The sequence below is a fragment of the Mirounga leonina genome, unplaced genomic scaffold (genome assembly GCF_011800145.1).
Source record: "Mirounga leonina isolate KUSES-001 unplaced genomic scaffold, KU_Mleo_1.0 Mir_91, whole genome shotgun sequence".
In the NCBI taxonomy this organism is placed as follows: domain Eukaryota; kingdom Metazoa; phylum Chordata; class Mammalia; order Carnivora; family Phocidae; genus Mirounga; species Mirounga leonina.
The window spans coordinates 491874-516546 of record NW_023270839.1 but is presented as its reverse complement, the minus strand read 5'-3'; the positions used below and the strand labels follow the sequence as shown (position 1 = coordinate 516546).

The 24673-nt window shown below is 36.4% G+C and overlaps 1 protein-coding gene and 1 pseudogene across 6 annotated transcripts in view; one reads left to right on the top strand and one right to left on the bottom strand.

Annotated features, from left to right (window-relative positions):
* The window catches only part of HECTD1 (HECT domain E3 ubiquitin protein ligase 1), an 87297-nt gene that overhangs the window by 20792 nt on the left and 41832 nt on the right, over nucleotides 1-24673 (bottom strand). For 4 of the 6 annotated variants that reach the window (XM_034993812.1, XM_034993811.1, XM_034993816.1 and 1 more), the window contains exons 13-26: nucleotides 23367-23589; nucleotides 22573-22836; nucleotides 22393-22469; nucleotides 18002-18136; nucleotides 17088-17234; nucleotides 15905-15999; nucleotides 14751-14856; nucleotides 11054-11188; nucleotides 9547-9686; nucleotides 8941-9264; nucleotides 7210-7376; nucleotides 6942-7118; nucleotides 2719-3555; nucleotides 1796-2017 (exon numbers count right to left, since the gene is read on the bottom strand). In XM_034993812.1, the coding sequence (XP_034849703.1) occupies nucleotides 1796-2017; nucleotides 2719-3555; nucleotides 6942-7118; nucleotides 7210-7376; nucleotides 8941-9264; nucleotides 9547-9686; nucleotides 11054-11188; nucleotides 14751-14856; nucleotides 15905-15999; nucleotides 17088-17234; nucleotides 18002-18136; nucleotides 22393-22469; nucleotides 22573-22836; nucleotides 23367-23589 (3049 nt within the window). The remainder of the gene's footprint in view (nucleotides 1-1795; nucleotides 2018-2718; nucleotides 3556-6941; nucleotides 7119-7209; nucleotides 7377-8940; nucleotides 9265-9546; nucleotides 9687-11053; nucleotides 11189-14750; nucleotides 14857-15904; nucleotides 16000-17087; nucleotides 17235-18001; nucleotides 18137-22392; nucleotides 22470-22572; nucleotides 22837-23366; nucleotides 23590-24673) is intronic. The other 2 variants (XM_034993815.1, XM_034993817.1) reach the window with 2 other exon arrangements.
* LOC118003261 lies at nucleotides 19000-19416 on the top strand (annotated as a pseudogene).

Here is a 24673-nt window from a genome sequence, read left to right as displayed (position 1 = left end):
AGTCACAGCTAAATTGGCAACATTTTTTCCTTAGTGACATAAAATAATTATAATGGCATCTTAAATTTGATGAAATATATTATCCCTAACACATGTAAGGTGCCATCCTGCAATTTAGGAGTGGTTCTCATGAACATGACGTGGTAGTACACACATACATGCATGCACACAATCAATTCCACTTTTTTTTTTTTCAATTCCACTTTTGGCTTACTTTCAAAGGAAAACAATCTTACTTTAGGTACTGAAATTTTATCTCTCACATGTTACAATTCACTGAAGTCAAGGCTTTTTTTACTCATGATCTTCTCTTTATCAGAGTATAAGAACACTTAAATAGCTCCTTATTTCATAGATTTGACCATATCACAGAATCACGTCCCTCAAAATCTAACACAGTAAAAGTTTGCATATAGAAATTACTTTAGAAGGCAGCTATTCCTCTGATCCTATACAGTAGCACCCTTAAAGAGTCCTCCAGTTTTAGATATGTGAAAAAGGAAATTGTAATCATCTAACAATTTTCAAAAGGCAACCAGTAGGGGCGCCTGGGTGGCTCAGTCGTTAAGCGTCTGCCTTCGGCTCAGGTCGCGGTCCCAGGGTCCTGGGATCGAGCCCCGCATCGGGCTCCCTGCTCGGTGGGAAGCCTGCTTCTCCCTCTCCCGCTCCCTCTGCTTGTGTTCCCTCTCTCACTGTGTCTCTGTCAAATAAATAAAATCTTAAAAAAAAAAAAAAAAAAAAGGCAACCAGTAGCCCTAACTCTTTAATATTCTGGGGAAAGAAGAGGGGCCAGATATACGAGTTCAATCACCAATGGCCAATAATTTAATCAATCACGCTTAAGTCATGAAGCCTCTAAACACCTCCTCCCTCCACCCCCGCAAATGCGGGATTCAAAGAGCTTCCAGACTGGTAGACAAGGATACATCCGTGGAATGGCAGGGTCCCCAAACTCCAAAGGGACAAACACTCTGTGCTTGGGACCTTCCAGACCTCACCCTATGCATCTCTTCCATCTGGCTGTTCCTGAATTATACCCTTTTTTATAAGAAACGGTTAATCCAGTGAATAAAATGTTTTCCTGAATCCTGTGAGCCACTCCAGCAAACTGATCAAACCAGAGGAGAAGGTCACGGAAGCTTCCAATTTATAGCCAGTCTGTAGTACGGATGACAACCTGGACTTTGGATCCGTGTCTGAAGGGGTGGGGAGATGGTGTTATGGAATGGGGCCCTTTACCTATGGGATGTGGCACTAATTCCAGGTAGGTAACAGTGCCAGAGCTGAGCAACTGAGTTAAACCGTAGGACACCCAGCTGGTGTCTGAACACTGCTCGGTATGGGCAAACTTCACAAACATCTGGTAGTCAGTGGTACCAGCAGTGAAGGGCTCTGTGAACAGAGTGTTGAGAGTAGAGGAGACACACAGGGGGAGTATTTTTCTTCTTACATTATAGTATACAAAAAATATAACTTTACAAAGCTTATTAATCTCTTACACTTCTATTCTTTTCTGATAAAGGTGTCCAGTATCTTTGTTATCATGATTCTTCCAATATAACTTCATTAGTTCACAAAAGGTAAAAAAGGAGGACACAAAAGTTCCTAGATGTCCGCTTATAATCAGATAATCTAATAGTCCCCCACAGCACAGTTTTTTCATCTATATGAAGATGCCATATCTTTAATAAGAGAGGATAATTACTGTCTAATTGACAGTTAAAAACAACATAGCAGGAAAACATACTAAAAGCATCACTACACAAATACCTAAGTATTTTCAACTATCACTTACCGTATAAGGAATATTCTGCTTCCTGACCTGTGTCACTCTCACTGGAGGTTGATGTGAGGCTGGTAGTCAAAGTATTACTTAAGGACTGACCAACTGATAAAACTGTCGTTGCTGTGGCTACATTGCTGCTGCTAGTCACACTGGATGTTGACATTGTCACTGTTGATGTGGTACCAGGTGTGGTCAAATTGGGGAAACTCTGAGCACCCATAAGAGGAGAAGCTAAAGATAAAAATGAAGCAAATCAGTACAATTGGTGGGACTGTATAAACCTAAGAAAAACTAGGTTATATATTTAGAATAAAAGAATGAGATCATGAAACACTAATTATTAAAAGGCTGAAAAGCAACAACTTTGGGAACCCAACTGAAATCCAACTAAGAATCCTTGTTTGTACAGCACTGTTATTTTTCAAAAAATTAAGCCTTGTTTTTTTTAAAAAGTGAAACAGGCAATGCACTAATTCCCAATGATATTTTCCAAAGGAATTTCTTTAACCCATTAGCTTAAGTCAGAATTAAATGGCTTCCAGAAGCTAGTATCAATTTAGGACCTAAGGCAAAGTTAAACCAGTGTGATGCTCTGATTTCAACTGACCATGACAATATTTAATAGTCATCTATTTCCTCATGCAGCTGAACGTAACAATTTTTCTTAGAAGAGTGAAAAATAGAAGTGTGTTACTGTTTTTATCCTTTCAGATTAAGATGTTCTTTATCACACCTGATCTAAATTCTTAAGAGATCATGATTCTATAGAACTTAACAACAGATTCCTGAAGTGCTAAATCTGACGTAGTTGTATGTAACACGGTTAATGATCTAGTTAAAGACTGCAGCCAGAACCCACTGACCAAGAAACCCTACTGTGCATCCCTCCGAGTGGAAAAACCATTGGGTTCCATAAGGAAAAGCTCACTTACTTGCTGTGCTCATCACATTCCTCCCCAAAGTATTAGTGTTGTTATCACTGCTGCTTCGGCTTAGATTCATGTTGTTCGTGGCATTAGTCCGTGCTATGTTTGCCACTCTCCTTACAAAACTCTCCAAGCTAGATGTTTCTCTTGAGGACAGATTAGGTACACTTGCACTAGAGCTCATAGGGGCCCCGGCAGCCAACAAAGAACTCACTGACAGTCTGTTACTTGCTGAAGAGCTAAGGGGCCGTTGTGAAGCTGCTTCTTTATTAGTTAACTCAGACACTGAACTAACATCAGGAGAACTAACACTAACGATTCCCATGGATATTGCACTAGACTCCCCAGGAGTGCGAACAGAACTATCAGGGCCTAGCTTTCTTTCGGCATTTTCACTTCCCGTTTCCGCTGTTAAGGTGCTGGTGCTTGCACTGGAAGATGACCCTACTTCTGTTTGAGGGACGTTTTCAGCAGATGAAAGAACAACAATTGGTTCATGGACATCAGCTCCTGAAACTATACTGTGTTCCATTACAATGTCTGATCTCCGTTCCGTTTTGGTCGAACCCAAGCTGATGTCGCTGCTACTGGCCACGCTACACACAGAACTGCTGCTTCCTTTTCTACTTGAGGAGCCTGCAGCAGCAGAGGTCTTGTCTGGACAGTTGTTTTTCACCAAGCTGCTCCATGATTGCGTTGTGCCTGAAACAGTGGATGAAACAGGTTTGGGTGATGCCACTGTATCAGGGTCGTACCCTGGTGCAAGCTTGAGGTCAAATTTTCCTTCTGCGCCCATACGGTAAGAGTTTGAGCCACCAGCATCCCAGGTGACATCAATCCAGCCTGGAAAGGGACAGGAGTTTGTGAGACCCGGCAGAAAGCAGAGAGGAGCGTGTCAGACAGTAGCTCCACAATATGGGATCAGCTTTTCATCAGTGCTGAACTTCTCTGAATTTCTACAGTCATTTAAGGTCTGCCAACTAAAATTAAATTCTTCCTTTTATGTCTCTTATTTCTGAACTGCGTGCTCTGCGGATATCTGAAAACAATGTAAGGGTCATGTTTACATCTATTGGGGTGTCTTTTAAGGGGAAGAACTGTTAAAAACTGTAAAAAGACTGATATAAATGGTGATATACTACAACTTCAGTTAAGTACAGATGAAATCTAAATAAAAGGTTTTTTAACTGCTAAATATGATTATATGGTCGAACGTTCTTTTTAGAAAAAAGTTTTGACTTAGCATTAATTTTTAAGTTTGGGCTAAATTCTAATAATTGACAAAGAAAACATTCACATATTACTGCACAAATTTTAGGTCACCAGCTCAAATAACACTAAGTTAGCATTTCGGTTGTGTTCTCAAAGTTCAGTGGTTACTTGGTTTTCTTATGACTAAGTTTAATATATTTGAATAAGCACAGAAAATTCTAAAAACAAAATTTTTAAAGTATTGCTAGGCTCTTTATTAGAACCTATAAGCTAAAGCTAATAACGTGCAAAGAACTAATGAACACGATATTCAATGTATATTTACTTGTACTTGTAAAACAATACTTGTGCTTTTTAAAAATCAGTAATTAATTTCCAAAAGCCATAAAACAAACTGCCTATTAGAACAGAAAATAATAAAAATATTACAATCTTAGTTTAGTGTTATAAGCTACCTACTTCAGGGGAAAACACAACACATAAAAATGTATGTATTTTTAAAAATATAACAAGGCTTTATAAAGTTTGAAAGTACTTCACCCATACATGCAGGTACTCCATGCATGCACACACACACACACACACACACACAACAAGTTCATACATATTTATGATGAAGCTCAGAGGGGTATAAGTAATACTGAATTACCTGTGGGGATTATCTGCATAGGAGTTCTATGAGAGGAAAACTAACAGCCCCAAATCTACATAATCTAGTTTTGATGAAATTTCAATTGCCCCCATTTATTCCATATGCTGAAATAACTTTTAAAGAACCAACATTTAACTATCTCTTCTGCAACATGTAACAGTGTGAATAAAGGAAAGGCTCAAAAACATACCAATTCCAAATAAAAATAACACTTATACTGCATTAATCACCCCCAAAATATACTGATAATTTACTCCATAGCAATCAAGATCTGTAATTGTATGCTCATCTGTTTCACTCAGAAGGCAGGAAATCATACTTTTTTGGTGACCATTGTTTACATGAAATCTAACAAAGTATCTTTACATAGTAGGCACTCATATTTGTGGAATACAAGAGAAAAAAAAAAAAGGGATATTCCCACTGACACACAGATTCTTTAGAAAGGAAAGATATTTGGGGTGCCTGGGTGGCTCAGTCAGTTAAGTGCCTGACTCTTGATTTCAGCTCAGGTCATGATCTCAGGGTTGTGAGATCGAGCCCCATGTCGGGCTCCACACTGGATGTGGAGCCTGTCTAAGATTCTCTCCCTCTCCCTTTGCCCCTCGCCACCAAAAGAAATGGTTGGTTTAGGGGTGCCTGGCTGGTTCGGTCAGTGGAGTGTGTGATTCTTGATCTTGGGGTTGTGAGTTCAAGCCCTACATTAGGTACAGAGAGTAAAAGTAAAATACTAAAAAATTTGGGGGCGCCTGGGTGGCTCAGTCGTTAAGCATCTGCCTTCGGCTCGGGTCATGATCCCAGGATGCTGGGATCGAGCCCCACATCGGGTCCCTGCTCCGTGGGGGGCCTGCTTCCCCCTCTCCCACTCCCCCTGCTTGTGTTCCTTCTCTCGCTGTCAAATAAATAAAATCTTTTTTAAAAAAATTAAAAAATTTTAAAGAAAGAAAGAAACGGTTGGTTTACTTTTGAAAACTAAGCACTTTCCCTAACATAAAGGTTTTAAAATAAGACTTAATGTGAATGCCCATGTTGGTCAGTCAAAACTCTGAACCTCTACATTAGTCCAGTCACCAAAAATAAGCTTTTTTATATAATAAATTCTAAAATTAAGAATTCCATTTTCATAGGCAGTTGCTTCAGCTGACTCCAGCCTGAGAAAAATAAACTACATTCATATACCCCTAACTAGCCCACACACTTAAAAGCCAAAACAAACAATTTAGGGGAAACAGAATATTAACTAAGTATCATTAAAATGTCTAAAAACATTTAAAATTTCTGGGTTGAATGGTACTACTGTCCTCTCAACTATTACTGGTTTTTATGAATTTTGGCAATCACATCCTGCTCATTCACTGTAAACCTGCTATAATGACAACAATTTGCAGTTACGGTGTAACTATACATAAATGCATTAAGTAGTAGGTGATACAAAGAAGAGAATCTTAAAAACCATAAAATCAAGAATGTATTTAGGTAAATAAATGCCTGTATCACACAGAACATGAATATATTAAGATACTAAGTGTTAGTCATTCTCCTAAGCACTATTGCCTTTATTACAGCTCTTCAGATATTTGGTTTAAGTTAAGAATATGAACATTTTACTCCTTTTTGTTTTTAACAGCAAGCAAAATTCTTAAGAACACACTACTGGCTAGGCAATTTATCCACTAATAAATCAGCCTTTTGAGTATTTATAAGAAAAAAATTAGGCATTTTAAGTTGCTTCTGGGAATTTAAGAGCAATTTATTAAATAAGTGGATATGGCCTTCTCTAAAATCTACAGCATCAAAGGTTTATAAAATGAACTTGATTTAAATAATAACAACCCTTACCTTATAAAATATCAAAGTTTAAAATCCAAAGAAACGCTAGTAGACTGAGAAACGTTATGAATGTTATTTTATAATCTATTAATAAACGAAGAGGCTACAATTCTTGTTCTATGCTTTATTAAAAAGTAGTTATTAAAAATGTTAATACTTTTTCTTCTACATGACTTATAAAAGAATAAAAAAAATTACTGCCTGATTCCCATCATGCTAACAAGAAAAGCGTAAGAAATTAAAGATCAATGAAAACTTATGAATAGACCCAAAAAAGCAGCAGAAAATGTGTCTTTAGAGTAGTCAACTTATACTAACTTATTAATCACTTTAAAATATTGGCAATAAGTTCTAAATCAAAAGAAATTAAAAATTTCCCTTAATTCTAAGTAAATGACTTTTCCATTTTTAATGTGAGATCAATACAGTTCTACTACAGAGTGCTGGGACATTTACTAACCCAAAATAACAAAAGAAAAATACTTTGTTTTTAAGTACTCCATTTCTACACTAAAAATGCTAAGTACCTACTCACCATTATGCAGTTCCCCTGTGACGGTACCTTCTCCCTGTGGGCTGCCATCCTGATCTCGCCATTTCCAATCAAGGCCTCTGATCACACGAGCCCCTGGAACCATGTATTTCAGAACCTGGGAGCGAACTAGACGTCTTTGTCTTCTAAGATTAGCTTCTGCTTCCTTAGCTGCTTTCCCTATAAAGTAGAAATTCAAGAAATATAATTAAGTCACATTTTATAAAGAGAACTGTTCCAGTAAGTTAAAACCCTGTTATCATCTGTTTACCTAGCTGGTCTTCACATACTCCATTTACAGTGCCATAAAGTTCGAATCCAGATAGTGACAGGTAGTGGGTTTGTCCACTAGCATTCTTCCCCATCTGTTTAATTCTCACATGTCGCCACCCTTGTTTCTCATCCTTTGGTGGATCAAGAGGCCAGGTTGCTGTTGACCTGTGAATGTGTTAGGGAAAAAATGGTGTAATGTTTTAAAACAGATGAAAAAGATGTTTAAGGTGGGGAAGATTTTTTATATAACAGAGACCAATAGAAAAAATAAACCAACTTCCACATTCAGGGTGTTATGGAATTCCACAGTCTGTTACACAAGAATCAAGATATCAAAGGAGAAAATCAACCATCAAGAAAATAAGTTAAAAATGAAATGTTTAAATGTATACGATTAATGACTCATAATTTTAAATGATTTATGATCAATAAAATCCAAAGAAATAAGACAAGAAATTTTAAGAGTAACAGATATGTTTGTGATGAAAAAGATTTTTTAAAATTCATGCAGTTTAACATGGTATGTATATTAAAATATTAAATTTAAAGCCTGAAAATATTATCTATTAATTCAAATGTTAAGGAGCTCTGTCCATACTACATGAAATGCAGAAAGTAATTTAACTCCATGCCCTATATTCCCCTCAAAATGTGCCACACTGTTCTATTAAAACAGTAGAACTAAAATTTTTAGAAATATAATACTTTCGGAGGACCTGGGTGGCTCAGTTGGTTGAGTGTCAGACCCCTGGATTCGATTTAGGTTGCTATCTCGGTGCCATGGGATTGGCAGCATTGAGCCCTATGTTCAGCATGGACTCCTCCCTCTCCCGCCCCCTCTGCCTCTTCTGCATGCGCACTCTCTCTCAAATAAATAAAATTTTTAAAAAGGAATATAATACTTTGTTTTTAAAAAAACAATATAAGCAATATATAAAATTTAGAAAAAGAGCATATAAAAATAAGGAAAATTTAAAAGTTAGCCATAATTCTGTAACCAGCAATAGCAACTGTTAATTTGTAGAAAATACACATATATCATGTGCATGTATGGGGAGTTTAGTATGCTATATATACACATATATAACTATCTATCAATTTCTTTTTAAATAAATAGGTTCAGTGTTCTACTAATGTTTTATCTAAAGCTGTTAAAAGTTTTGGTCAAATACCTAAATTATAGTAGCAAGTGATTTTTTTTTTAAGATTTTATTTATTTATTTGACAGAGAGGAGACAGTGAGACAGGGAACACAAGCAGGGAGAGTGGGAGAGGGAGAAGCAGCCTTCCCGCGGAGCAGAGAGCCTGATGCAGGGTTCGATCCCAGGGCCCTGGGATCATGACCCGAGCCGAAGGCAGATACTTAACAATTGAGCCACCTAGGCACCTCTCAAGTGATGTTTTTAAAAAGAAAATCTTGGGCGCCTGGGTGGCTCAGTTGGTTAAGCGACTGCCTTCAGCTCAGGTCATGATCCTGGAGTCACGGGATCGAGTCCCACATCAGGCTCCCTGCTCAGCAGGGAGTCCGCTTCTCCCTCTGACCCTACCCCTCTCATGTGCTCTCTCTCTCATTCTCTCTCTCAAATAATAAAATCTTTAAAAAAATAAAATAACACAAAAAGAAAATCTTGCTTCAATATTTCACAAAGAAGAGAGCTCTAAGAGCATACAGTTATAAAAATAAAGTTCATTATTGAGTTTTTCAATTTGCAAAGACTCCTCAACTAACCCTGGTTCATTGAGACTGCAGTCATCAACATGGGTATACAAAGAAGTCCAGTTCTGTCCATCTTTGGATACCTGGAAAACCCAATTTCTCAGTGCAGACCTTCCATAACCACGAGCATGACGAAGTGTATATGCTGATGGTACCACCCAGAGACCCAGATCTATAGCAAACCAGGCATTCTTATCATCATTGCTATGACAATTTAAAGCTGAATTATCACGACTTAGTATGTCTTCTAGGCGGCCATAAGGTAGATTTCTTCCTTCTGACGATGTTACTACTACAAGTCCATAAGCAGCTGGATTTACCCATTCATATGCAGTTCTAAATAAAAGAAAAAAAATTAGCAGTTAACACTATTAAAATAAATGCCATTTATTCATACTAGCTTTTTTCCACATAAAATCATATTTTTTAAAATCCTAAAATTGACAATTTATATATTTTTTCTTCATAAAAAGTAAATGAGATAGTGTTATATTTAACCTATAATACAAAATTCCTTAAACTGTAGGATACTCAGAGTGGTTAATAATTTTATTCTACTACCTAGAATTTTTTTTTTCAGGTGAATATTTTCACTCTACATTAAACAGCATGACTTACTTGGCATTTGTCCCAATCCAGTAAATGATTCCATTTTCATCAAAATCATGCTGGTGCCGAAATATAAAATTTTGGCCTTCTCTTAATTTCCGAACAAAAACAAATGAAGATCGGTCAAAATCATACCACTGCTTTGCTACCTATACCAAAGAAAATATGGAAGACACTCACCTTAATAATGCTATTTTCAAATGCATTGCTCACTTTTTCCTATCCCTTTAATGTGACTTATTTTTTTAAGAGTTTATTTATGAGAGAGAGAGAGCAAGAGCGAGCAAGTGAGAGAGCACGAACAGGGTGGTAGGGAATAAAGGCAGAGGGAGAGGGAGAAGGAGACTTCCCACGGAGCAGGGAGCCTGATGTGGGGCTCAATCCCAGGACCCTGAGATCACGACCTGAGCTGAAGGCAGCTGCTTCACCGACTGAGCCACCCAGCTGCCCCAATGTGACTTATTTTGTCGCAACAAATACTCATTAAAGAATATTTGGGAGGCGCCTGGGTGGCTCAGTTGGTTAAGCGACTGCCTTCAGCTCAGGTCATGACCCTGGAGTCCCTGGATCGAGTCCCGCATCGGGCTCCCTGCTCGGCGGGGACTCTGCTTCTCCCTCTGACCCTCCCCCCTCTCATGTGCTCTCTCTCTCCTCTCATCCTCTCTCTCAAATAAATAAATAAATAAAATCTTAAAAAAAAAAAAAAGAATATTTGGGAAAAATCCCACAGCAGGCTCCATGCTCAGCAGGGTGGCTGCCTCAGATTCTCTCTTCTCCCTCTGCCCCTCTTCCTGCCGCACATGCACACTCTCTCAAATAAATCTTTTTTTAAAAAAAAAAAACATTATTTGGGGAAAAAACAGAAAAATGCAAATTTCTACAAAGTACCCTACTATTAATATCATAGAGTATTTCTTTACTCCATTATCTCAACAGACAGGGTAAAACAACATCTGATCATACTATACCAAAATTTTTTTCCTTACTGGTCTTTATACATTTTAATAGCTACACAATATTCAAATTAATGGAAATAATTATCAGCTTCATATTCCTTTTATTGACTGGCATTAAGGTTTTGTTCATGATTTCAGTATTACAAATGTCTCTAATAAACACCTTAATGAAGAAAGAAAGCATCTGTAGTGCTTAAAGATTATTTTCTCAGTAGAGTACAAAAAATGGAATTACAAGGTCAAAGAGCATTACCGTAACTCTGCAAACCTACTTCCCCAACTACTTTTCTAAAGGGTTAAACCCCATAGCAGAGAATGCCTATTTCATCACAGCCTTGCCAGAAACTCACCATTTTTTTTTAAAGATTTTATTTATTTATTTGACAGAGAGATAGAGAGCACAAGTAGGCAGAGTGGCAGGCAGAGGGAGAGGGAGAAGCAGGCTCTCCGCTGAGCAGGGAGCCAGACATGGGGCTCGATCCCAGGACCCCAGGATCATGACCTGAGCCAAAGGCAGCCGCTTAACCGACTGAGCCACCCAGGCGCCCCAAGAAACTCACCATTTTTAAGAGATACTGTTCCAGAGATTCAACTGTAGCTAAGGGTTCCATCTTCAACATCCTACCAGTCCTGTCTATCAATGCAGTTTCACCAGGTGCACGTTCCAACCGAAATCTTAATCTTCTTGTAAGTATCTGTGCAAAAAAATGATAAAACTGCTTCACCTGTTTTAAAACTGTTTAACCCTTCAGAAAGTACCCTGTCTGTCTCTTAGAACTGTAAAAATGAGAAAGGTTCTCAATAGTAATTGAAAATTATAAGTTACAGTATAACCATTGAAGAAGGATCAGTGTTTGTTTCTATTAAATTTTTTTTCTTTTTAAAAGAACAACTGGGGGCACCTGGGTGGCTGTCAGTTAAGCATCAGCCTCTTGATTTCAGCGCAGGGAGTGATCTCAGGGTCATGAGATCAAGCCCCACATCAGGCTCCACACTTAGCACGGAGTCTGCTTGTCCCTCTCCCTCTGCTCCTCCCCCAGTTCTCTCTCTCTCTCTCAAATAAATAAATAACATCTTTATAAATAAATAAATAAAATTTTACAGGACCACCAGAACAAATGATACTGGCTTTCAAGAAAGAAACAAAGTTAACATCATACTTAGAATTTCTAAACAACTTCAAATACATATGGTTTAACGAAATCGTAAAACACTATAACAGAAGTATTGCATTCCTTATAAGTTGCAATTTTCCAGGTAAGTTATGAAAAGTAGCTAATTATTTAGCTAATTTATTCATTTTTTTAATCATTCTTTTTTAAGATTTTATTTATTTGACAGAGAGAGAGAAAAAGAAACATAAGCAGGGGGGAGGGGCAGAGGGAGAAGCAGGCTCCCTGCTCAGTAGGGAGCCCAATGGCAAATTTGATCCCAGGACCCTGGGATCATGATCTAAGCCGAAGGCAGACGCTTAACTGAGCCACCCAGGCGTCCCTAATTTATTCTTTTAAAGATAGAATATATTAAATAGTCTATGGCTGGTAAACTTTTTTTTTAGGTAGGCTCTAAGCCCAATATGGGGCTCAAACTCACAACCCTAAGATCAAGAGTCACATACTCTACGAAATGAGTCAGCCAGGCACCGCTATGGCTAATCAACTTTTAAAAATACACGATAGTGTCCAATCCAATCCATTTTATTAAGCAAGTATGAAACTAGTAATTTTAGGTAGTATCATTGCTGTTTCAATCTTCACTAATTCCTATAGATATATAATCAAATACTTACATGGGCATGTGGGTAGAACTACCCAGAGGACATATTACCAGCCTTCCTGTCTTTTTATCTTGCACAGTCTCCTAAAATTGGAAGTGCATAATAAAAGATGTTGATGCTCCTAGCGCTATACAAGCAGGGGAACTGCCAGTCTTTTGAGACTTATCTCTGCCTTATTTACTTATCAAGGATAAAGCCTTGGGGCACCTGGGAGGCTCATTCAGTTAAGCAGCTGCCTTTGGCTCAGGTAATAATCCCAGGGTCCTGGGTTGGGCTCCCAGCTCAGCAGAGAGTCTGCTCCCTCTCCCCTTCCCTCCCCTCGCTCATACTTTGACTCTCTCTCAAATAAATAAATAAAATCTTAAAAAAAAAAAAAAAAAAGGATAAAGCCTTAAAAAGGATGTACTGGGGCACCTGGCTGGCTCAGTCAGTAGAGCATGTGACTCTTGATCTTGGGGTTGTAACTTGGAGCCCCACGTTTGGTGTAATGATTGCTTAAAAAATCAAATATTAAAAAAAGGAGGGGGGATGTGCCGAAAGCCCTTGCTCCTCTTCATTATTCTATCCAAAATAAAACACAAAGTAGATCTCAACATCATGTTAAATATAATTCCATGTCAGGCAAACTAACCTACATCAACTCCCTAGACAACCTCTCTAGTCTGGCTAGTGGCTTTAGTAACATTACTGGGTTCTTGGGGGGTATGGCAAGATTTTTGCCTTGAGTAGCCATTGTTTTGGCAAATAGAGATTCTTAGTCACTTATTAAAGGTTCTATTTAAAAGAAACCATTCCAGGGCGCCTGGGTGGCTTAGCTGATTAAGCGACTGCCTTCAGTTCAGGTCATGATCCTGGAGTTCCAGGATCGAGTCTGCGTCAGGCTCCCTGCTCAGCGGGGAGTCTGCTTCTCCCTCTGCCCCACCCCCCTGTCATGCTCTATCTCATTCTCTCTCTCAAATAAATAAATAAAATCTTTTTAAAAAATCTTAAATAAAAAATAAAAGAAACTAGTCCATGCAGTGCAATGCAGGATAGATTGGATAAAGGCAAGATTCAGGCAAAATGACGTGTAAGGAATACTAAGGTAACCTACAAAAGATATAATAAAGATCTGGACTGGGATATTCATACAAAGAATATTTGTTCTGTCTATTCATATCTGGGTACCAGCTGCTAATAAAAGAATAAATGAATAAATGAATGTGAATGTCAACCAGAAAACATTTAGGAAAAAAACAAGCTTTTTATAAAACCCATGACAGATTTACTAAAGAATCAATAGGAATAGCTAAGGCAGGCCACCTGGCTTTAAAAAATGACATAAAGAAAGCAAGAAAAAAAATTGTTCTTAAAATATTTTCATACTCGTTAGCCTGGTGATGGGTATTAAAGAGGGCACGTTCTGCATGGAGCACTGGGTGTTATATGCAAACAATGAAGCATGGAACACTACATCAAAAACTAATGATGTAATGTATGGTGATTAACATAACATAATAAAAAAAATATTTTCATACTTTCTCATCTACTGAGACTTACAGGGATGAAAAGACTTAACTCGTAATTCTAGAACAAAAGGACCCATTTCTTTTCCTGCCTTTTCCACTGATAAAGCATCTTTTTCCACTTACCATCAACCAAATGATTTATTACTTACAATAAACATTTATTGAAATCCACAGCGATTTGATTAAACAAAAAATTGAAATATTAATAATTCAAGTTATTAAAAAAACAATCAAATGACATTATGGTTACAGTCTTTAATGAGTAAGCAGAACTGTTATTTAATACAATATGAACAAAGTTTGTTCTTGTTTTCTTTTTTTTTTCTAGTTGTTCTCACTTTTTATTTATTTTATTTTTTTTATTCTTATGTTAATCCCCATCATTACATCATTAGTTTTAGATGAAGTGTTCCATGATTCATTGTTTGTGCATAACACCCAGTGCTCCATGCAGAATGTGCCCTCCTCAATACCCACCACCAGGCTAACCCATCCTCCCACCCCCCTCCCCTCTAGAGCCCTCAGTTTGTTTTTCAGAGTCCATCGTCTCTCATGGTTCGTCTACCCCTCCGATTTCCCCCACTTCATTCTTCCCCTCCCGCTACCTTCTTCTTCTTCTTTTTTTTTTTCTTAACATATATTGCATTATTTGTTTCAGAGGTACAGATCTGTGATTCAACAGTCTCACACAATTCACAGCGCTCACCATAGCACATACCCTCCCCAGTGTCTATCACCCAGTCACCCCATCCCTCCCACCCCACCCCCCACTCCAGCAACCCTCAGTTTGTTTCCTGCAGTTAAGAATTCCTCATATCAGTGAGGTCATATGACACATGTCTTTCTCTGTTTGACTTATTTCACTCAACATAATACCCTCCAGGTCCATCTTGTTTTTGTTTTCTTAAGCAAAGTAAAAGACTGCTCCTAAACACATTCAGCAATAATAGCGACCGCATTTTTCATGGTTACCTGCAGGTTATATGTGGATCCAGGTGTATCATACAAATGGAGAGGTAGACGTTCAATAGACTCTAGTACAGCTATTAACTTCCGAATTAATGCAACTGCTGGTCGACTACGAAGAAAAAATAATTAAGAGTGTTTATGTAATTTTATAACCAAGTTCATTCAGGAACTGCACTAACCAGCCTCATATAGACCCCTACTTTCTTTGAGTGCAAAGAAAAGTTTAATTTTGTATGAGACTACATCTAAGCAAACAAAAATACTCTCATAACTCAATTTCCTTCACTCAAGAATATTTCATTTTACTTATAAGACTTCTATCAACTGCATTCAAAGTAGACATATAATTTATTTTTTAAAGTTTAAACAATCATGGGATGCCTGGGTGGCTTAGTTGATTGAGCATCTTCCTTCGGCTCAGGTCATGATCCCAGGGTCCTGGGATAGAGCCCCATATCAGGCTCTCTGCTCAGCAGGGAGTCTGCTTCTCCCCTGCCTGCCGCTCCTCTTGCTTGTGTGCGGCCGTGAGCGCGAGTGTGTGAATGCTCTCTCTCTCTCTCCCCCTCCCCCGAATAAATAAATAAATAATTAAATCTTTAAAAAAAAGTTTAAACAATTTTATTTCTTAATATTTTTGATACATATGAAAATATATAAAGCAACAAAGTTTTGAAAATTATATTATTTGCTGGCAAGGTAACACTAGTGTAATGTTTCTGGATAATAACTTGACAATTTGCATCAAGAAACTTTTAAGATCATCTACAACCTTTAACTCAATAATACCACTTAAAGGAATTTATGTAAAAAGATGCTTCTGGGGCACCTGGGTAGCTCAGTCAGTTAAGCATCTGCCTTTGGCTCAGGTCATGATCACAGAGTCCCGTGATCGGGATGGGATCCCTGCTCTGCACGGAGTCTGCTTCTCCCTCTGCCCCTCACCCTGCTCATGCTTTCTTTCAAATAAATGAATAAAATCTTTTTAAAAATGCTTTAAAAATCTTTTCCTATTATTTTACATTTAAAATATAAAGCTACTTTGTTTACTGAATTTAAAAGTTCCCATTTTTGTGTATAAGCACTATATTAGACTATTTTAAAGTACACCAACTTTCAAACGCTGCAAACTTCAAATTTAAAGAAATTTAGTGATTTACCTTTCATCATCTTCATTTTCACTAAAAGCTGTTTTAAAAACATTTATTCTTTCTACCAGTTGACTACAATCTTGTTTCGTATCTAAATCCATGCTCTACAAAAAATTAAAAAGGTACAAAAAAACCATTTTAAGGCTGTTACCAAAATTTATCAAAAACACGCACTACAAAGATAAACATTAATATATTATTACAAAAGTGTCAATATAATCTAAGTGAAATCATCATTTTCTTTCAATTAAAATTCTTTTTACTATATAACTTATAGATCACAGCTAACATACAGATTTTTTTTTTACTTCCTGAATATTATATAATGTGCTAAATAAGCTTTTCCCAAAGTGTAGTATGCAAGGTAATTTCAGATTATTTATAAATGAACATTTTCCATTTTAATAATACTATGTACTTTAATTAGTATTAGAAAAAATATAACTGGTATACCAAAACAATGATTCACAAATATCACTAAGTAATATAATGTGATGTATCAATATAATTTTAATAAATGGAAATTATGCAAATGGTAAAATTAATGAAGGGAATATACAACTTATAGAAGTTAAAATGAATTTTAAGAGTGTATTACCACATACAGAGATTAAGAGCAAAAATTAAAGTTGGATGTAGAATTAAAATAGAAGAAAACTTACACTTTTTATACTTTTGTTAGAATTTGTTATAATAAGTACATATGGTATGTTTCATTAAAATAAAGATTTTTATCACAACAGACATTAAAGGTAGACTAAGTTGAAGAGAAACATAAGGTTATTAGCAAATACTTGTCAAACAGTCATAGTAACTTCCTAAACAGTCATGGCTCATAAATTAATTTTATGCAAATAATTTAAGGACTTAAGATCTACAGACTAATTTCATTTTATGAAGAAATCAGAGCACTGAATAATGTTAAATCTTAGGCTAAAGTAAGTGTTTTGTCAAAAAACTCTAGAATAAATTATGATTGGAAAACTCAAAAATCTAAATAGACTCAATTACTGAATTCAATTGGCTTAAACTAATGATACGACATAAAAGAAAGGCCAAATTATAAATACTAACATTTATTACCTCAGTTTTTAAATATTTCTTGACAAAACAAACACTGCTTTGCCAAAAATGTTGCTACAAGTAATTGTTAGAACTATATAGTCTGTTCTGTACTACTTCATAAACTTACATTGTTTAAAACAGTAAGAAGTGCTTGCACCAATCCACTACTGCACATCTCATATGGGGAAATTGTGTTTTCGTCCTTCAAAAGTACAATTAGATTTTCTAAAGCTGTCTTCATTAAATCTCTCCAAGTGTTCTCACTCTCAATACACTAAAAGAAAAAAATTTTTTAATGAAGACAAAAAAATAAACAGGTCTTAATATACTTAATTTATCACAACATCAATTACCAAGAAAATAAGTCAGATATTAAATAAGAATAGGAAGTTCAAATTATTAATGTAAATTATATCTCTACCAGGGTCAGAAAACAATTTTTTTTTTTAAGAGAGGGAAGGGGTGAAGAGGGGCAGAGGGAGAGGGAAAGAGAGAATCTTAAGCAGGCTCCAGGCTGAGCACAGAGTCCAACACAGGGGCTCAATCTCACAACCCTGGATCATGACCTGAGCGGGAATCAAGAGTCAGGACGCGTAACCGACTGAGTCACCCAGGCATCCCATGCACAAAACAATCTATAAGGGACAATTAGAAGTATTTTAGGCTTTACAGGCTATATGGCCTCTGTCACACCTATTCAACTCTGCCCTGCACCACACCACCATAGCAGTCACAGACAATATGTAAAAGAGTGAGCATGGCTGTAAGCAATAAAACTACTTTTGGACACTATCATTACATTTACATGTGATTTTCATGTATCAGAAAATACTCTCACTTCTGATTTGTTTTCAACCATTTAAAAATATGAAAACCACTCTTACCTCACAAAGCCATATAAAAATAGATAGCAGGCCTAATTTAGCCCATGGGTAATAATTTGCAGACCACTAATCAATACCCAGAATATAAAGGATAAAGGGGGAGAAAACTAAACCAAGATCAATGTGTACCATAAAATCTAGAGGCTAAATAACATACTTGTCTATTTGTATGAAGTTCCCAAGATGACTCTAATTGAGTTGCTATGTTTCTGAGTGTTACCACTACTCCACGAGGCATGCTTTCAACAGCTTTAAAGTGGTCATCGTATAAATCTCGAGCCATAGTTCGTACCTACCAAATTAAAATTGCAAATATGAATTTTCACAATTAATATTTTTAACAAATCTTTTATCTACATATAAATGTACATTTAAATTAAGACTTTTGTGCCATTACCAACTTCCAAAAAATGCTACTACTTCTACTCATATATGTCAAAAGGTTCTCATAGCTGAAAAAGTACACTAGTAGATTTAAGCAATATCAAATAAAAGAACTCAATCTTAATTTTTGGTTACTTAAGCTTTGTATTCATATGCCAAAGAGGAGTTTATCTCCTTTAAACCAACTTTAACAACCTGTAAAAAATTAACTTTGCTTTTTTTAAATAAAAGTAACCTAATTATGGTGAACCAATTAGACAATATAAATAAGCAAAAAAATAAATAAATAAATAAGTCACCTATAACTCCATCAACCAAAGTTGAATCTTTTTTTTCTTTTTTTTAAAGATTTATTTATTTATTTATTTGACAGAGAGAGAGACACAGCGAGAGAGGGAACACAAGCAGGGGGAGTGGGAGAGGGAGAAGCAGGCTTCCCGCCAAGCAGGGAGCCCGATGTGGGGCTCGATCCCAGGACTCTGGGATCATGACCTGAGCCAAAGGCAGACGCTCAACAACTGAGCCACCCAGGCACCCCAAAGTTGAATCTTTTTAACTCTTCTTTTTAACTTACTTAAAGGCCAATTGGCTTTATTCAATGATCCATGAATTAGGCAGCTTTCCCATCTAGTATATAGAAAGAATTCCCCCAGAGTTGAACCTTTTAACAATCTGGGGTGTAATTTAGGTTTTATTCTTTCTTCTACTTATATTATTCACACAATATATAAATGACACTATGTAAGTTTATGTATTTCATCATAAGGAAGAATGACTACAGTTGGTTTGGGCACTAGTCACCTCTCATATATATTAATGTTATTTGAGCCTTTCCACCACGGGAGCCATGGAGGGACAGTCCCGGCCCTGCGGTACCCTATCACCGTGGGCCTCAACAAGGAGCACAAGGTGACTAAGAACGTGAGCAAGCCGAGGCACAGCTGCCGCCACGGGCACTGCACCAAGTGCATCAAGCGCACCAAGTTCGTGCAGGCCATGATCTGAGAGGTGTGCAGCTTCACCCCATACCAGCGGCGGACCATGGAGCTGCTTGAGGTCTCCAAGGACAACTACACCCTCAAGGTCATCAAGAAAAGAGCAGGGACACACTTCCATGCCAAGAAGAAGAGAGAGGAGCTGAGCAATGTCCTGGCAGCCATGAGGAAAGAGGCAGCCAAGAAGGACTGAACCCCTCCCCCTCTGTATGTAATAAAGCCTTTTTGGAACTTGAAAAAAAAATTAAAATTGAAATTAAAAATTGAAACTAATGTGTCCCAGGCTTGGGTCTGATAAAATTCAGTACATACAGTCTTTAAAAATATTTGCTTAAATAATGTAAATTTAGGACTTGTGTAATTTCATTTAAATCACAAACTAACCTAGCATAACTCTAATGTAATAGAAAAAAATTCACTCCTGAAATGAATTAATAGTACTTTTTCATTCTATTTTGGTATGCCTTTCAGAATTAAGAGGAAAGTAAGCTCTGTTAGACAACATTTAAGATACTACCCTTTATAAAACAGTATTAATAAGTAAAATGAAGGTTAAAATTCATAGTTAAAATTACTTTTACCTAAAATCAGTCTATTTTGATATGTACTACTTCCATACCCAAAGAACAGCCACCTGGCCAATGAGTTACTAGTGACTTTAAGAAACAGAGTCAATAATCATACATTTCTTAAGAACATGAAAATACAGGACTGAGACTAGTTCTCCTTGATTTATTCTACTTCTTACTTTTCTTCTGCATTGTGAAATTTCAGTTCCCTCTGAGTCTAAATTTGGTTGATTAATACAACCTTTCAGGAATTACAAGAAATTCCTGAGAGAGCTCAGTGGTAGGTTTATAAAAAATAACAGTTGATCCTCATTATTTGAGAATTCTGTATTTGTGAGTTCAACTACTCACTAAAATTTATTTGCAATCCCCAAATCAATATTTACAATGCTTTCACAGTCACTTGTGGACATGCACAGTGCAACAAAACCTTGGGAGCTGCCTCATGTGCATGTTCTCAGGTGAGGTCAAACAAGGTGAACTCTACCTTTAAACAAGTGTCATACTTGTGTTAGCTCTCTATGAACAAGTGTCCTCCTTTCCACACTCTATTTTGTGCCACATTTTTAACATTTTTGTGGTTTTGTTGGTGCTTTCACTATTTAAAATGGCCACCAAACATAGTACTGAAGTGCGGGCCAGTGTTTCTAAGCACAAGAAGGCACGATGTGTGTCTTATGGAGAAAATATGTGTGTTAGGTAAGCTTCATTCAGGCAGGAAAGTGCTACTGGCCACAAGTTCAGTGTTAACAAATCAATAATACACATTAAACATGGTGTCTTTAAACAGAAAGACACATAAAATTTTTTTTTAAAGATTTTATTTATTTATTTATTCATTTGAGAGAGCGAGAATGAGAGAGAGAGAGCACATGAGAGGGGGGAGGGTCAGAGGGAGTAGCAGACTCCCTGCTGAGCAGGGAGCCAGATGTGGGAGTCGATCCCAGGACTCCAGGATCATGACTCGAGCCGAAGGCAGTCACTTAACCAACTGAGCCACCCAAGCGCCCCGAAAGACACATAAAATAAGGTTATGTATGGATCAGTTACAAAAATGTGACCAAAGGGGCGCCTGGGTGGCTCAGTCATTCAGCCTCTGCCTTTGGCTCAAGTCATGATCCTGGGGTCCTGGGATGGAGCCCCACATCAGGCTCCCTGCTCAGCAGGAAGCCTGCTTCTCCCTCTCCCACTCCCCCTGCTTGTGTTCCCTCTCTCATTGTATCTCTCTGTGTCAAATAAATAAATAAAATCTTTAAAAAAAAAAAAATGTGACCAGAGCCTCAAAGGAACCTAACCCTGTATTTCCCCTAAGAGCAATGGTTCAGTATTCACAGAAGCTTTACATAACACAATTACTATGAATAACAAAAACGGACTGTATTTACTTTAAATTCCTTTTAGCATCTAATGGCTATCTTCAATTGAGATATTTCTTCCTCAAATGCCCTTAACCCTGAATTAGAAAAAACTTCTGACCTCACATTTGTTTTAAAAACAAAAAAGCAATCACAAAATAATACATATAGCTATAAAGATAATACATATTTATCTAAATACATAAATAAAATATTTCTTTCCAAGGTCTAGCATCTGGAAATATCTTTAGGATGGCCCAACACATTAACAAATAGAAATTAAGACATAAACATGTTATATATAACTGCTCCAAATAAAACCTATTACTACTATTTCTAAGGCCAAAGCCATAAAAAACAGAGTAAGCCCCCAATCCCAAACACCTAAAAGCATGCTTCATATACTGTATGAAAAAACTATTCTATATCATTGTAAATAAAATAAAAATTTCTGCCATCAGAAAATACTGAATCTAATTATGAGATTATTTTCTCTTTTAAAAGTGAAAAATAAAAATCAAGAATCGATATAATAAAGATGGAAATATGCTGCTTTATATTTTTAAGTAATCTCCACATCCAACGTGAGGCTCGAACTTAAAACCCCCAAATCAAGAGTCCCATCCATGCTCTATGTACTGAGCCAGTCAGGGGTCCCTTGGTCTTATTTAAAAAAAAAAAAAAAATGCATACTTAATTGATAGAATTTAAAAATTATTACTGTGATTTTGAAGATGGAGTCAGTAAACACTTGCTCTGATATCTTTTTGAAACAGTAATTTCACCTAAGATGACCTTTAAGCATCAAAATATTTGAATCTAGAACCAGACATTCAAGTCACTTTATTATAAAGTATTAAATCAGGATTGTAAAATCAGGATTGTAAAATATAATGATGTATTTTCAATCCCACTGTATCACTAAAAACATTACTACCAATAATAAAGCATGAGTTCAAAGTTTCTGTGACATTAATAAGTAAAAAAATTTAAATTTTATTGTCTTACACATTTTAATTGTTTTAATGTTTGTGTTTAGCATGTGTATAAAATTATAAGTAAATGTGTATGTATTGTGGAACATAAAATAATGAGCACAGAAAAACAAAATATGTTAGGTTAGGGTAACTTGTGTTATATGGCTCAATTTTTTAAATGCTTGAATATACCAACCTTATATATAACCTTACCATGTTAGTATAAACAGCAAAAAAAAAAAAGAAAAAGCAAATCCCACAAATATACCTTTTGCTTTGTTTTTTCTAATTTAGATTTCAGTTTTCTGCCTCTTTTACCAGTCCAACCAGTCACAAATTCTGAACCTTAAAAAAAAAAAAAAAAAAAATTTCACAGAATTTATTTTATTGCAATTTAAAATACTCATTTATTCTTATCTACTAAACTTATATATTCTATATAACTTACCCAGAGAAGTTTCTGCAGTAAATGAATGTTTGGTTCCTCTATTAGATTCAAATACAAAACCAGGTAAATCTTCTTTCAGTATTGTTGCTTGCTGACCATCTGAGTTATGAATAGCAATTTCTCCCTCTTTCAAACAAGTTAGTGACCAATTTCCTACAGTGAGTTTAGTGGGTCCTGGTGCTGAGAGTATAGGCTGACTTGAAGTAGAAGGCTTTACCTGGCCTCGAGCTCTTTGTAACTTCTCTAAGAATTCACTTCTGCTTTCTATAAAGACAAAATGATTATTTCAAAACCTCATTCTTTTCAAATATTCCTTATTTTTTTTAATAAAAAGAAAATTACCTGTTGAAATATCTATTGTATATAAAAAAACTTAATTAGCAGAGGTTTTTCTTTGGCATACTCTCACTGGTTTGATATATTTAGGTTCAGGCATAAAAGCAACCCTACAGGCATAATTTTTTAACGTATAGGGCTTTTGGAAAAGATACAACTTGAGAAGGCTTCACACACATACAATTCATCATTACATGATAAGAGGAAGCTTACCTAAAACATTAGAGAGATTAAAAGTAGGTAACAGTGCTATTCTCCTTGTCTCATACAATAAAAAGGCATTTCTTAAATGCTTGCATGGTACAACAGTTTTTCTCTGTTGATATTAAATAAATTGGCCAAATGATCATCAAAAATGTGCTATTTCTATGACAATGCTAGCAAAAATAATTAGCAGCAAAACAAATCATCAAAACTAGAGAAACTTGTAAAACATTTTAAAAGAAACAAAATATTACCTGAACTATCCGATCCACCTTCAGGACTACCACTTGAATACATGGTGGCTAGTTTTCCATCCAAGATAAATCTGAACCATCCATTACTGCCATTAGATAATTCCAAGGCTGCTGCATCACTCCATATATATAAGCAGTCCCTTCCCCTAATGACTGACCAGTCTCTCCAATGGTATGGTTTACCTTGCTGCAATTCTTTAGCATCCTCCTGTGGTTCATCTTCCTAAATGCGTAAAATTATTGAATGAAACAAGGAAAATAATATCTATTTCAAATACTCACAGGTTTTTAAAAATATGTCCATGTATCAAATTTAGAATTAAAACATGCTGAACTTATATTCAGTTGCCTCTAGTTTAATATGCATTTTGATTCAACTAATTACCTATAGCTAAGTCTTACAAGTAAGTCCTAAAAATGTTAAGAAACTCACATAAATAGAGGCTGGGTGGCTCAATCGGTTAAGCGTCTGCCTTCGGCTCAGGTCCTAACCCCAGGGTCCTGGTATTGAGCCTGGTTCTCCCTCTCCCCACCCCCGCTCGTGCCCCCTCCTCTCTCTCTAATAACTAAAATCTTTAAAAAAAAATGTCACATAAGTAATGACCTAAGTTATAACATTTCCAGGAGTAGTAGTAGAGAAGACCAACAGATTTGGTCTATACACAACTATCTAATTATCCCCCAGACTTGTGCTGTCTCTCTCTCTCTCAAATAAATTACAAAACAAAACAATTTGTAAACACTGTTTTCCTAGCCTGACATCCTGAAAAATTTTATTGTGTTGACAACATTTAAATATTGAGAATATTCATCTAAACATATATAAACCTGGTATGTGTGTACATGGATGTGTATACGGTAAAGCACTGTTTTTTTCAAGATTTTATTATTTATTTGAGAGAGAGAGAGCAGGAGGGGAGGGGTAGAGGGAGACAGAGAAACAGACTTCCCGCTGGGCAGGGAGCCCAACAAAGGGTTCAATCCCAGGACCCCAAGATCATGACCGGAGTCCAAGGCAGGTGCTTAACTAACTGAGCCACCCAGATGCCCCTGGGTAAAGTACTTTTAAACTTCATAAAAACTTGTTATACTTAAAAAGTATTTTTACGTATTTTTTGAACATAAAAAACTGAAGTAGTTAGCTTAAAACACTAAAATAAGATTGTAAAATATGGATTATAAATTTCTCTAAACATAAGTACTTGTGCTCTAGGCCACGATAGGTTAACAAGTACCAAGACTTGTTTATCCATTGTAAACAATGAAAAGCTAGGCAAAATATGTGAAAAAGTGTTTTCAAACACTGG